Below are 13548 nucleotides of genomic sequence, written 5' to 3'. Positions count from 1 at the left end.
TGAATTAATGAGCCTGTCTGATTTAGCATAAAGTTTTGGAGCTGCAGTCACTGATTAAGAATGAAGCTATCTGTTCGATTAACGATGGGCTGTGTAACCCACAATTTTCAACAACAAAAAATTAACAATACCATTATGATGGTCGAAGGTTGGTGCGACTTTGTGGACTACATGAATTGTGCGATGTCACTACGATGCGGAAGCGATGGGGCCTTGTTTCAAAATAATTCCTCTATAATATAATATAGGACTGTTGCAAACCTTAATCTTACATTTACGTTCTATGTGCCATGGGCTGTGGAAACGGAGAGCGGGGGAGGGGGTCTGGGGGCTTGACTTTATTTTCCAAACCACTTGGTTGTGATTTTTGCATGGTCAGCTCACCACTTTCTGCCCCCCCCCCCACTTTCAAAACCGTTCCGCGTCCCCTGTGTGTATACTAATGGTCTATACTACGATTTAGTAAAGATTACAATTGCACCGGACTGTCTAGGCATGATAATAGTTTCAATGTCTGAGGAAAATTTTAGACAAGACTACTGTACAATGGGGTACATGTATCGTTCATGTTGGATCTCTTCTTTTCTCAATTTTACACATAATACGTTCCTAAAATTGAGTTACGTTTCAGCCTACACGCAAGCGACCTTCTTACGCCCTTCAGAATCGACTGCTAGGAATCCTGATGTGATGCACACAACTTTTTCGCAGTAGGGGAAAGAAGTTTTATCTCCTCCATCTTTTCACTAACTAATTTAACTAAGTATAAACCCAAAGGCCCGTATTCTGAAGTCGGGTTTAACTTAAACGCAGGTTTAAAGTTGTGGTTTAAGTATGGCGAGCCAATAGTGACATAAATCACTAACAGTAGAGATATCATACTTCAGCTCATTTGGCTCTCAAATGATTCATAATTGTCTATACTAGGAAGTATAAAAAGATTATTGGCTTCACCATCGATGAACCAGGAAAGAGCACAGTAAACATTTAAGAAACAAATAACTTAATAACAAATTTGATACTTTTGGCTTCCCATACTTAATTAGACCACAACTTTAAACCTGAGTTTAACTTAAACCCAACTTCAGAATACGGGCCAAAGGATTTAGACCTAGGTCTTAACCTCGATGAAGGAAGAATATTACGTATTTATTTATTCGTGTTGAAAACGTCCTAAGACGTCAATACCTCGTTTAGACGACGGTTCCACATCGGAGTAAAACGTGGACTATAAAATTTTCAATAATTTAAAAGTGCAGCTTAATCTATACCTGTTAATTTGGAGTAGATTCACGTCTTTTGAAGATTTGTTTTTTGGAAGCCTATGCACAATTCTTTTCAAATGAGGGCGCTGCTCACTCCAAATAGATAAAGCTTTGCCAATTAAATGATTGTCTCCTACTTTGGTATCCACTTAGTTACATATCCTGAACGTTTGATGAATTTTGATGCGATATGGACCGAGTAAAGATGATTCAAACCCATTTGGTGAATTCGTAAGGTCTAAGAGAGGCTTAATTCTCTTGATTAGGCAATATTTTATGTCATACAAATACGGCCAATTTGAAGTCACGTAGAAAAAAAAATAAACACATGAACCTATATTTTCATTTTCTTAATGCATAGATACCGAAGTAACTCTCTGCAAAATTCTGTGAAAATGACATGAATTTCACTTTAACTGTGGAACGTCCTTTACTCATTATTCCACATCGGTTATATGTTATCATTGGTACTTGAGAGGTAAACCACAAAATCCTTTATAATCAAGTACATACCCCTATGAGAAAGTCGTGCTTTTCACTTGTCACAATGTACTTACCTTGTTGCCAATTTTATATTTAGATAGTTTTAGGGGTCTCTATTTTAATACAGTCATAACAATCTTATTATTTGTCCGATTTCTTTCAAACTTTCACCATTCTTTTTAACGTATTTTTCCCGTTCCCACACAAGATTTTTATGACCAAGGCTGCATTCCCTTTAATTCTCTGATAGAGAGAAAAAAAAATCATATAAGAGGCTCGATAACATTACCATGGTAATGCACGTAACGAAATCATTTGCTAAACTAGAACATAACAAGAAAGACTGCATACGTAAGCCCACAACTCTTGCGTGAGATCAAAACAAAAGTTCGAATTTGACTCGGTGAGATGTAATGCTCCAAATAAAAAAACAATAAAAACGACGTAGGTAATCTGTTTCGATAAAAACATTCAGTCATACAAGACTTTGTGTTATTCATGTTTCTGCTTTTCTCCCACGGATTATAAATCCCCTCTTTTCGTCATTTCATCCCCCGTTCAACAGCGAAGCTCAGTTGGATCGACTGCTCCATAATTACGCTATAGGTGCAATACCTCAATGTGCCAGACCGTGGACTATGGAAACATACCTTGATAGTACAATAGCAGGCAATTCATTCCTTAAATGACAGATACATTTCTGCTTTCTTGGACAGTCGATGCTCAAAATTATCGAGTTGTATTCATTAAACTGGCTTCCGTGATAGCAATGAAGTTGACCTCATCGTATTTATTAAAAAAACCGAAATCCCAATCGATAATCATGACCTTTCATATCCCCCCTTTAGTAAAAATAAGTATGCATAAGGCGTATGGAAGGAGTAGTGAAACAATACATTCCAAGAATGGGTTCAACTTGGCATCGAACAGTAGGAGCACCAGATATACAGGTGAAATGTTGCCAGAATGTGGTGTATGCATTGGTTATTTGATTTTATGTCATGGAATAATTAAGGTTGGAATATTTCCCACTCTCTCTCTCTCTCTCTCTCCCTGCGCCTAAGGTCACAGCAACTCCATTAGATTACTGTCAAACATATGTAGATGTGTTGTGGCTCAGTTGACAAGTCTGTGGGCTTTGAACCAAGAGGTCCGGAGTTCAAAACCCAAAGCAGCACTCGCGTCCGTTGGCCACTCTTTGCCACTCTCCACCAAGGTGAAGTAAATGGGTACCCGGTAGGAAGGAATTCCTTGAATGTTCCAGCGTCCAATCAGTGTAGCCGTGTGGGGTACAGGTATTAGTATGCAGCACTTAGAAACATTTTTATTAAGCGATATATAACTATTGCATATTATCAGTAATAGTAGTAGTATGCCAATGCTAACTATCAATATTGTCCGACAAAGTGAACATTACAACTGTAAACTCTGCATGTACTCTTATGCATGCGTTCACCATCGGTCACTACTTACACAATTAAATGAAATATCGATCGCACACGATCCTAATTTCATGTCCCAAATCATATTTTTATCGTTTACACGTAGTTTTGATGGAGCACCCCCCCCCCCCCCCCCGTAACACAAATCTCTCTCTTATTTACACAAAATCACACACCTACACTTTTACACACCCCTTCAAATATACTCACACACACTCACATACGCACGTTCAGATATGTCCATCATCTCATTTGATCGTGTGCATGAACAACAAGACGCCCAACCTCGCGCCCAGCAGGATGTTGTTGTCAATCACAGGCCTATATTTTTCCCAGAAATATTGCAAGAAAACAAAAGTAATTTTGAGTGATTGAAATCTGCCTCTGTATATTGTCATAGACCGAATCTAAGACTTGTAGAGCGTTTGCTTACTATACAGCATTACTCCATGCTTTGTCAAAAATAAATAATTAACAAATAAAAACAAATTTTAAAAATGAGGGGCAAGATATGGCTGTGATGGAGCTAAAGGTTTAAAAAGATAAGAGCACGCGAAGGATAGATTTGGGAGATTTTGACATAATATTCAGAAAGTAATAAAATGATTCACTCCTTCCTTTTCGTTTTCTTCCTTTTTTCCATTTTTTCGTGGTGGTGAAACTTTTTTTAATGAGATAATGTGAAAAAATATAATAAATACGAAGAGAAAGAATTAAAGGTCAAAATGAAGAAATATATGCATGTCACAGATGTACATTGAGAGTATTTTATATGGCTATACACAAATAAAAAAAGAATCGTTCAGATATTGAAAAGTTACAAGTTGGATCGAGTTTTACTTCAAGAAGACAAATCGTCGAAACTTGTTAATTCAAATGAATATAAATCACATAATGTAAAACAAATATAATAATATATATAGGTCGACAACAAATGACTCTGAAAATATGAAATAATCAGAAAGCTTAATTGGTTATATGCTTCTGATTGTCTTCACTCCACAGAGTATTAAATTCATATAGAAAAAATCAGTAGTGATGATCTTAATTTAAAAGATAACGGACCAGTTCATATGTTCTTGAAAACCGCGAATAAAATTCGTCGATCTAAAACGGAACTGATCCTCGTAGACGGTAGACTTTGTGTCCGATGATCAAGTCATTATATCCAGTGCCTTTCGATCACGGCCAATGTCTCTCGTCAATTCGATGATGGCTTTAAAAGCCAGCCAATGCATATACGGCTGTAAGATAATTACAGGGCACTAATAAGCAAGGGTATCAATAATTAAAATCCCTATGCCAATCATTTTATAGAATCATTTCCAATTCTAAATCCTGGCCATCCATAGTATTTATACAAGCACATGTAATAAAAGTCAACGATACGAGTTTGAATAATTCCTTCCTTATACTGGTCAAATATAATAGCAACACTAACTCATAACTCCAATGTCACCAAAATTCGCTTTAATATCAGGCTTATAATTAAAGTTTGTTTTTTTTTCAAATAACTAATCTTCAGACCTAAACCTTCTTATACAATTCCGATAACAAGATAATTAGTTTACAAAATGATGTGAAGACAATGAATGACATACTTGGTTCCAAAATACAAAATGTCAGCCATCAAAAGTTTAATCTAAAATGGCCGATTTATTTACAAAAAGTAAATGTGTGTGTGTGTGTGTGTATTTGAGTTTTGTCAGACGTGTATCAATCAGACATTATCATTTACGTCTGGGACCGACCTTTAACGTCACCATCCGAAAGACGTGACCAGGGCTCGAACCTCTGCATGGATTTGTAACTTTCCTACAGCTTGGATTACAGGCGCACGCCACAACGCCCAGTTGACCATCCCTTTCAATTTGTCAAGAGAGGGCGTTTCCTATCTAAACGTAATTCCCTAAAAATCACTCCCGTTTAGATGTAAAGCAAGAAAATACAATGTACGTCCTTTTTTTTAAATACGATATAAAATGAATTCTTTCATTCCAAAAGTAAATACACAAAGTTGTGATATTCCAGGGTTGATTGATCAAAGATACGAATAATGTTGGGCCACAAATTTTACAGTTATTTCTGGTTATCGGAAATCCTGTTGCCTGCTGCCTTCTGAAAGGATCATGTCAACCGCCGACAATCTGCCCAATCGAGCTCCAAACTTCCAAAACAGCAAGATGGTTGGCAAGAAATAATGGGGGATATACGCTATCACACACATCCAGTTTCCCCCTCATAAGCAGTCAGACTCCTTCACCTTGGGTTGGCAAAACAGGACTCCAAAAGCGGCAAGAATTGATTCTGTCCACAATCGCTTTCTCTCTTTTCCACCACACGTAAATCCTAAACCACCGACAAATCACGTCCCCGTCATCAAAACCACATGACCACTTCTCGTTGGTTCACACACAATTACCTCCACATAGCAACGAAGAAAAAGGAAAAATTCGATTGAGTTGAAACAAAAGAAATTCGTGTGAAAACAGTAACAAAACGCCTGCCTATTAACGGCGGTGCTCTCATAAAAGAACAGATATTTGATGCATTCGAAAACTTGCCTGGTAATTAATTAGAAATAAAAAAAGCTCTGGGTAAAGCAGTAAATACTTTATTAAGGGAAGAAAAAGGCTTCAGCGCATTTTATTTTGACAATGCAAATATGCAAATGCAAAGAAAATGAACGGGAGAGGGGATCGGCATTATTGGTGGATTTAAAATGCATTCATTCGAAATGTTGTCTCATATTCGAGTACTACATGTATTTAGAATGCCTTCCGAAAATTACAGCGATTTTTTTTTTCGGAGTGTCATTATTCCGTGTGTTTTCAGGGTGGGGACTCTTTCAGAAATACGAATTGGGGCATCCTCTCGGCCTCGGCACAAGGGGGCGCCCTGACGTGAGCAATGTCATTACCCACGTCCGCAATCTGACCACAAAAGCCGCTGCTCTCGCTACGTGAGCAGATTGTGGATTCGAAGATAAGGGTCTCACAGGCCTAATTCATTCCCATAGACTCATGTGTTAAATTGGCACTTTAAAAAATTCATAAAAAATAAGGATGAAATTCGGGGGTCGAATGTTTACTACCAGTGGATAGGATTTATATCTGGCAATCCATATCTGACCAGAAAAGGGTCCCTCGACCGGCTCATTTTAAAAATAAATTGGTGTGTTTGAAGACACCGTCGGGGGGAGCAGATTCATCAACTCAAACAGCAAAATAGCCCTAATCCTTCCGCCAGTCAAAATATAGTCCAAAATTGGTGATATTTCTTCCCAATTAGGGAAAAGGAAGTTCAGTAATTACCAAAAATAGAATCAGTGTTAGATGGACAATCATATGCATACACTTTGTCAATCAGCCATATCAAAATAAAAAAAAATAGCAATGGGTTGGCTCGAATGAATATCTATGGCCTGCCACTAGTAATTAGGCCCGTGAGACCTAAGCCAAGATTGTGAAAGAATCCATTTTGAATTTCACCAATAATACCGATCTCCCTCTCCCGTTCATTTTTATGTGCATTATTCATTTCTTACTTTCGTCTTCTTCGTTTCTCTTTGTATTATTTTTTTACTTTTTCATATTGTGTTATTTTCAAAGATAGTTAATTATATACCTTTATTATGTCATTCACATCCCGCCCCCTTGTTCGACTCCATCTGCATCTTATTCTTTTCTTCTTTTTCTTCTTCTTCTTCTTCTTCTTCTTCTCCTCTTCCTTCTCCTCCTTTTTCATCTCCGTTACGCAAAATAAAATTCATAGGTAAAATTTAAAACTGTATGGGATGAATATAATGTCCTGTATAATTATTGCAGAACCATGTCTATATATCCGTAAATCTATAAAGATAAATATACAAAAGTGTAAGTCAACAAAATTATTTCCACCGCATCATAGAAACTCGTTTCGGTTTCTTCTGACTCTTCTTATTCTCCTCCTCTCCCTCTTCGTCCTCCCTTCCCTTCTTCTTCTTCTTCTTCTCCTCCTCCTCCACCTCTTCCATATTCTTATTCTCAGAATTCAAGAGTTAACAAAAAATAACCATTTCCTTTAAAAAGACAAATATTATGATAGTGGAACCTGTGTAGAACTATAAATACAAAAGAGCAAGTCAAGAAAATTGTTTGCACCAACTTTTGCTCGATAAGCATGATGAAATAAAGGTGACCAATGATAAACAAAAAGAAAAGAATGCTCGCTCCTCTCCCCATTTTTTTAATGGTAGCACAAAGAATCATTTGTAAATCATTGACTTTGACGGCCTCCATCTCAACATCCACTCCCGTCGCTTCCCAAATGCATGATGGTTTTCAAGAACATAGACAATGTATTGTCAAATGGTATTCATGCCAAAGCACAACGAGAAGTCTTTGCCGATTTTAGGTGAATCATAACAGCAGTTCCGTCCTGGGGAGGGTTTCATGAAAGGACTTGTCGGACGTTTTATCCGAAAGTTACTATAGTAACAATGCTTCTCAACCAATCAGAATCCAGGAAAGTTGTCAGATCTTACAACTTGTCGGAAGAAAATATTGATGAAAACACCCCCCCCCCCTGGAATCTGGACAATCTACCTACATGCGATTTTTCGTCAGCTCCTAAACATATGACAAAACTGCTGTTCCGGTTCGACAAAGACCTTCCAGCCTCTTTGTCATTTGACTGGCATTTTCAATTTATTTGCTGTGTTCTTGAATCTGTCACCATGCAGATGCGAAAACTCTCCCTAAGTTGTGAAAACTGCCTTTGAGATAGAGCAGTAGGGCTTGTTCCATTCCATCGCGTCGGGTAGAGTCGTCGCGTAACCTGACTTTAGCGTCCGTCCATTTTACTCACATATAAAACACGTTAAACGATGAAAGTACCTTCTCGTGGTAACTATTACTCTCTCTTCAACTGGTGGGGAAGAGGCTTTGATAAAGAAGTGCTCAAGTTCTTCCAGTTGATCCTCTGTCAGTTGGACGTCCCCTTCGTCGAGCTTTCCGCCAATCAAAGCCAGGGATGCACATTCGAACGTGGTGTGTTGGGTGTACCGGAATGACTCCATCTTGGATAGAAGGATTTCAGGTGAAAGGTCACCTTCTGAAAAATCGTGAGCGATGACTCCAACTTTACTTTTTCCTGTCCAAATTGAAATAGACCAGATTGGAGGTGACCGTATCCGAAATTCCTGATAAGATAAGTTACTGACCATGTGCACAAGAGACACATCCTACTCTTGCCGCTTTTTAGAATCCCATTAAGGTATACAGGTGCTTATGATTGACTTTTGATTATTGACCTTAACATGCCGTTTACATGGTTTATGTCGGCAGGTCCGTGGGCCTTTATAATTGCCCATGGACAGATTTTACATAATAACTTGCAAAAGGGAAACTATTTATGTAGGTGCAACTGCAGAATTCAGCATTGGACAACTCTTACTACCGACCCGGCGACAATTCGAGATGCTACCGGACATTAGTTGAGGGCCCAATCCTGTATCTTCAATAGAGATCAGGGGAACAGTCCAGAGGCGGCGGAACATCAGGCTCGAACGAAGAAAGTGGAGGGGCACCTTTTGTCTACCAAACAATAGGTGCTGACGTTCCACCGCCTCTGGAACAGTGACCCCCCCCCCCCCTTACGAGAGATTATTTGCACATGTTGAAGATGTTTGTGTGTGGGAGGGTGGGTTGGTGTGTGCTGCCGAAAAATATCGGTGAGCTCTGACCGACCTCTTCTATTTTTTTAGATGTCCCAGTATTACCCCACCCCTTCTTGACATTTTCGAGTACGCTATAACACACGTTGATAATAAAGCGTAGGTCTATCCGGGAGGTCTATATAATTATTGAAACAAGACAACTGACGATATCTTACCGAGGGTTTTTCTGGCGCGCTGCAAGAACCCGTCGTAGATAGAATCAGTGACATCAGTAATAGAGAATCGTCTGTTGTGTATGGAGTGACACAGAAGCAGAACATCTATACCGGTCAGGTCAAACCTGTTCATATCACTAATGTTGTAGGGCAGTGTCTCAAACCTTACGGTCCTGACAACATCGTTCATGTGTTGTCTTATATGTTGGATGAGCCCCTCGACGCTGTTTGAAAGACTGCCGCTACAGACGACTACATCGACTCTCTGTTTTAAGGGAAGTAACTCTGCGGATTCCTCCTAAGTGAGAAATGAAATCCCGAAATGAAATCAAGACATCAAGACGATGGTGGATCCGGGGGGGGGGGTGAGGAATAAAGGGAACAAAGGATAATAGAAATGCGTTGAGAAAATAATGTTTGGGCACGCTTAAGGGGGTGGAGAGATGACCTGGTTTTTCGTTTGTGACATGTGTAAACTTGGCTAATTTCAAATCACAGGGGAATTCAATTCGCCCCTCCCCCCAAATAAAACACTACAATTCATTGGATTACAAGAGCTTACCAGGAGAAGAGCACCTAATATAATATAATAATAATAGCAATTGGTATAAAGCACTTTTCCCAGAATGGCCCAAAGCGTGTTACAGCATATTATTACCCCGGTCATTGGATTCATTTCAATCAAGCACGAAAAGTGCACAATTTCCACTCCCTGGGGAGCATTCCTTGCATTCATCGCAGCCACATTATGGCGCTGGCAAAATCAAAGTACAATATCTTTCGCATCCTACCGGGTACCCATTTAGCACCTGGGTCGAGAGTGGCAAAGTGTGGATTAACGCCTTGCCAAAGGACGCTAGACCGCCGTGGGATTCGAACACACGACCCTCTGTTTACAAGGCGAGAGTCAGAACCACTACACCACGGCTCTTCCACATTATCAGGGTCCCTAGATCGACTAAATCGTTGTCATCCTCCATTGATAACAAGCGATAATAGCGAGTTCTCGTAATTGCAACGAGGACGGATTATAGAACACAGTAAATATATTAAAATCGCCCGTCAAATCGCAATGAAAGGTCTTTGTCGAGAATTGTTGGACCGGGACAGCAGATCGTCCTAAAATTCGGAGCTGACGACAAAAACTGCAAATATGTAGTTTGGCCAGAGTCCAGGGGGGCGTTTCATGAAAGGCCTTGTCAGACGTTTTATCCGACAAGTCAAATTTTATCCGACAGTTTCCAAAGGGACAGTGCCTCTCAGCCAATCAAAATCATGGAAAGATGTCAGATCTGACAACTTGTCAGATGAAAATATTGATGAAACGCTCCCCAGGACGACACTAGTCTGCTGGGCAAACCCTTCACTCGAAATAAGGGTCTGAATGTGCAGCCTACTCATGCCTTGTGTACTGAAGGCTCTCTGTGCTAGTCTTTGCGTGGAGGCACACTTGTTGATCAAAGTTCCAATGAGGGTCTGTGCCTGCAGACTAGGACGACACTGCCGTTTTGATTCACGGATTCCGACAAAGGCTGCTTCGCTATGAAAGGCTTTTGACTATAGATTCTCTACGTTCCAGAAAAAAAAGTCTGCGTAGTTGTTTAATAATTTTGTATATTATGTGTGTCAGGTTCATGGTGTACAACAGCCTCGGCTGATTATGTTTTATCTTTATCCTGAATAAATATATTACAATAAAATGAGTAAAAAACGATCCCAATTCTTTAAGCAGCAGGGTCAACGAAACGATTCTGAAATTGTGGGTCATCTCATTCACATTGTAAAAGGTGACCAATTATGTAAAGATTATCCGTAACGTGTAACTTATCATCCTGCCCCATGTGTAGCCTACACGTTAAGGCCTACTACAAAATAACAACAAAAATCTGTTCTGTGATCCCTTGATAGAATGACAAGGGCGATGATAGGATTTTTTTATGGGAGTGGGCACGACCCAACATTCTTCTTTCCACCCCATTCAAATTTCCCCCTTCCTTTTAAGTTACACCCTCCGCCTCTGGAGTTACCCCTTTAAAGATGGCCCGTTGTAAAAAAAATACAAGTTGTTTTTACTACAATCACAGTGTCGGAAAGTAAATGGAGTGCCCCGGGGGCACTTTGGGTCCTTGCTTTTTCAGGGGGGGCAACAGTTTTTGTGTGTGTTTACGTGTTACAAGGGCGGATCCAATTTGTTGTGAGAAGACATTGTCAACCCTTGTTCATGTTTGTATATAATTTGTGTGTAAAAGTATGACATTGTTTTCTTCCCTTCACCATTCACCTCATTTTTCATAATTTACAAGTCCCCCCCCCCCCCCTCTATACATATCCCAATATTTTTGTGTGTTTTTATCGGTCATTCTATTTTCTCTTTATAAAGCATTATCCCCTTAATTATATTTCTGAACCTCGAGTGCAATATTTAATCTTACTATTATGTTCTTATTATATTTTGTTAATTCGTAGGTATATATAATTTAATGTATTTTTCCCTTTTTTCTGTTAACTTTGTATGTGTCAGTCTTCGGACTGTTTTACAATGTCTTTCATAATAAACCGAATTGAATTGAATTGAACATATGACATATACATGTATATGTCATAGATGTAACACACACGGAAATTTGAGGAATACATGCAGTAGTTTTATGACAGTATACACTATAAAAAAACACTGGGTAAATATTTTACCACCATGAAGGTAATTATGTGTCCAACCAATTTGGGGCAGTATTTAGCCAAATGCGGGAAGCATTTTGTCCAGTCGGTTTAAACAATAAGCAGCAATCACTTCCAAATGGGCAACATTTTCATCACACTGGATAAAGTGCGAAAAAGAAATGCGCAATGTTGGTTCTTTTACCCAATATTTTTAGAGTGTAGGCATGCAGTGAAATTGATGACTAATAATTAATACACTTATATCAAGTTTTGACTTGATATATACATGTACCTTTACAAAGTGAAATACTGTAGTCACCAATGGAACCAAAATTGAGAACCAAAACATCAATTATTTAGCCTAACTTTACCTTTCTCGAAAGTGCCGAAGTGAAGATCCCCATGCTGTCTATGCCATGTTCGCTCGTTCATTTAGTGTTCTCAGCAATGATGTATTGTGAAGAAAATTTACCGTGTATTTTATATGTGATCATACCAACTATGAGTGGTATGAACGGTATGCATTGTATCAGATGAGCGCTATTGGTGTCGGTCACAATACGTCACAATAGATTATTGTGTGAACGGTGTTCATCCGACCATAGTACGAGCCAGCAATTAAATTGTGGGGATTCCCCGCGAAAATGATGTACCGGTGTTATTGGAGAGTGAACAGGAGGCGAGAGAGGGGGAGAGTGAGGGGGAGAAAAGGGGGTTAAGAATTATATTTACACTGCAATAACTCTGATGTTGATTAAACATCAGTCCGGAATCTATATATGTCCATACCAGTGAAGTGTTAAACAATGCCGGTTTCGTTTAACACCAGATAGGTGTTTATACAACACCAATTATTCCAAACTGGTGTTGTTTCAATACTTCTCTGTTGTGGACATACATAGATTCCGGGCTGGTGTTAAATCAACACCGGAGTTTTTGCAGTGTAGAAAGAGGGATGACGGTTAACAATTAGAGAGGGAGAGAGGGGGGTGATACGGAGAGAGACAGGGAAGGAGAGAAACAAAGGGTTGAAGATAAAGAAAAGAGAGGGAGAAAGCAGACGGAAGTCGATATAGATTTAACGGAAGCTTTTGCCTTCTAGATTTACATGAGCTGTATGGATAGTATTTTAGTGTTTATGATTTTTTTTTAATCAGGAAAATAAGGAATAAATAACGTAGAATAATATTTCTTTCTCATCAAACCGTATCATCAAGACTATACGAGTTAATGGTTCCTTAGGTCCGTACGTTGACAAAGGCTGTTCCAATTTGAGCGTGTATAGATAACAGCCTTAATAATAATGATATGCGACATTTATAAAGCGCTTAATGCAAATGACATTTGTCTGTAAGCGCTGCATATATTACCCCGGTTCCTTTGTGCAAAACATTTTAAAATAAAATTGCTGCTTGTGTCATGTTGGGGGGGATTACTGTTGCATGAGATGTAATGTCTCAAGATATCGAGTGTTTGTTCTTTAAAGAACAGAAAGGAATTCTTTAAAGAACAGAAAAAGAATACGAGAGAATAAATGAAAAAGATATAGATGAAAGAGGGTGGAACATGAAAGCGTGGGTATGTGAAAAGTGTGTGCGTGTGTCAAATTGAGGTTGGCAGCCAAGTAAATGCTCTAAGTCTGTACTTTTTATATTATGTCTATAGAATATTTTCATTAACAGAGCTTCGTAAACTACATTGCTAATTGCATGTAGTACCGTACTTCTGTCACCTTGGGGGTACCGGGATTCTGAAAGTCTCGTAAGTTTCCACTTAAATTTCCTTTTAAGTTACCCATCTAATGTACCTCCAAATTCGTATTC

General features: G+C 38.9%; 1 protein-coding gene across 1 annotated transcript; it reads right to left on the bottom strand.

Moving 5' to 3' along the window:
* Positions 1–6596: 6596 nt before the first annotated feature.
* On the bottom strand, positions 6597–12270 carry LOC121415094. The gene is made up of 3 exons (XM_041608188.1): positions 12097–12270; positions 9065–9362; positions 6597–8323 (listed from the first exon to the last, which is right to left on the bottom strand). Exons 1-3 carry the CDS (start codon positions 12127–12129, stop codon positions 8031–8033), a joined length of 624 nt encoding a protein of 207 aa, XP_041464122.1. The 5' UTR covers positions 12130–12270; the 3' UTR covers positions 6597–8030.
* Between the last annotated feature and the right edge of the window lie 1278 nt (positions 12271–13548).

Source organism: Lytechinus variegatus, chromosome 5 (assembly GCF_018143015.1).
Source record: "Lytechinus variegatus isolate NC3 chromosome 5, Lvar_3.0, whole genome shotgun sequence".
Lineage (NCBI taxonomy): Eukaryota > Metazoa > Echinodermata > Echinoidea > Temnopleuroida > Toxopneustidae > Lytechinus > Lytechinus variegatus.
This window is presented reverse-complemented; position numbering and strand designations above follow the sequence as displayed.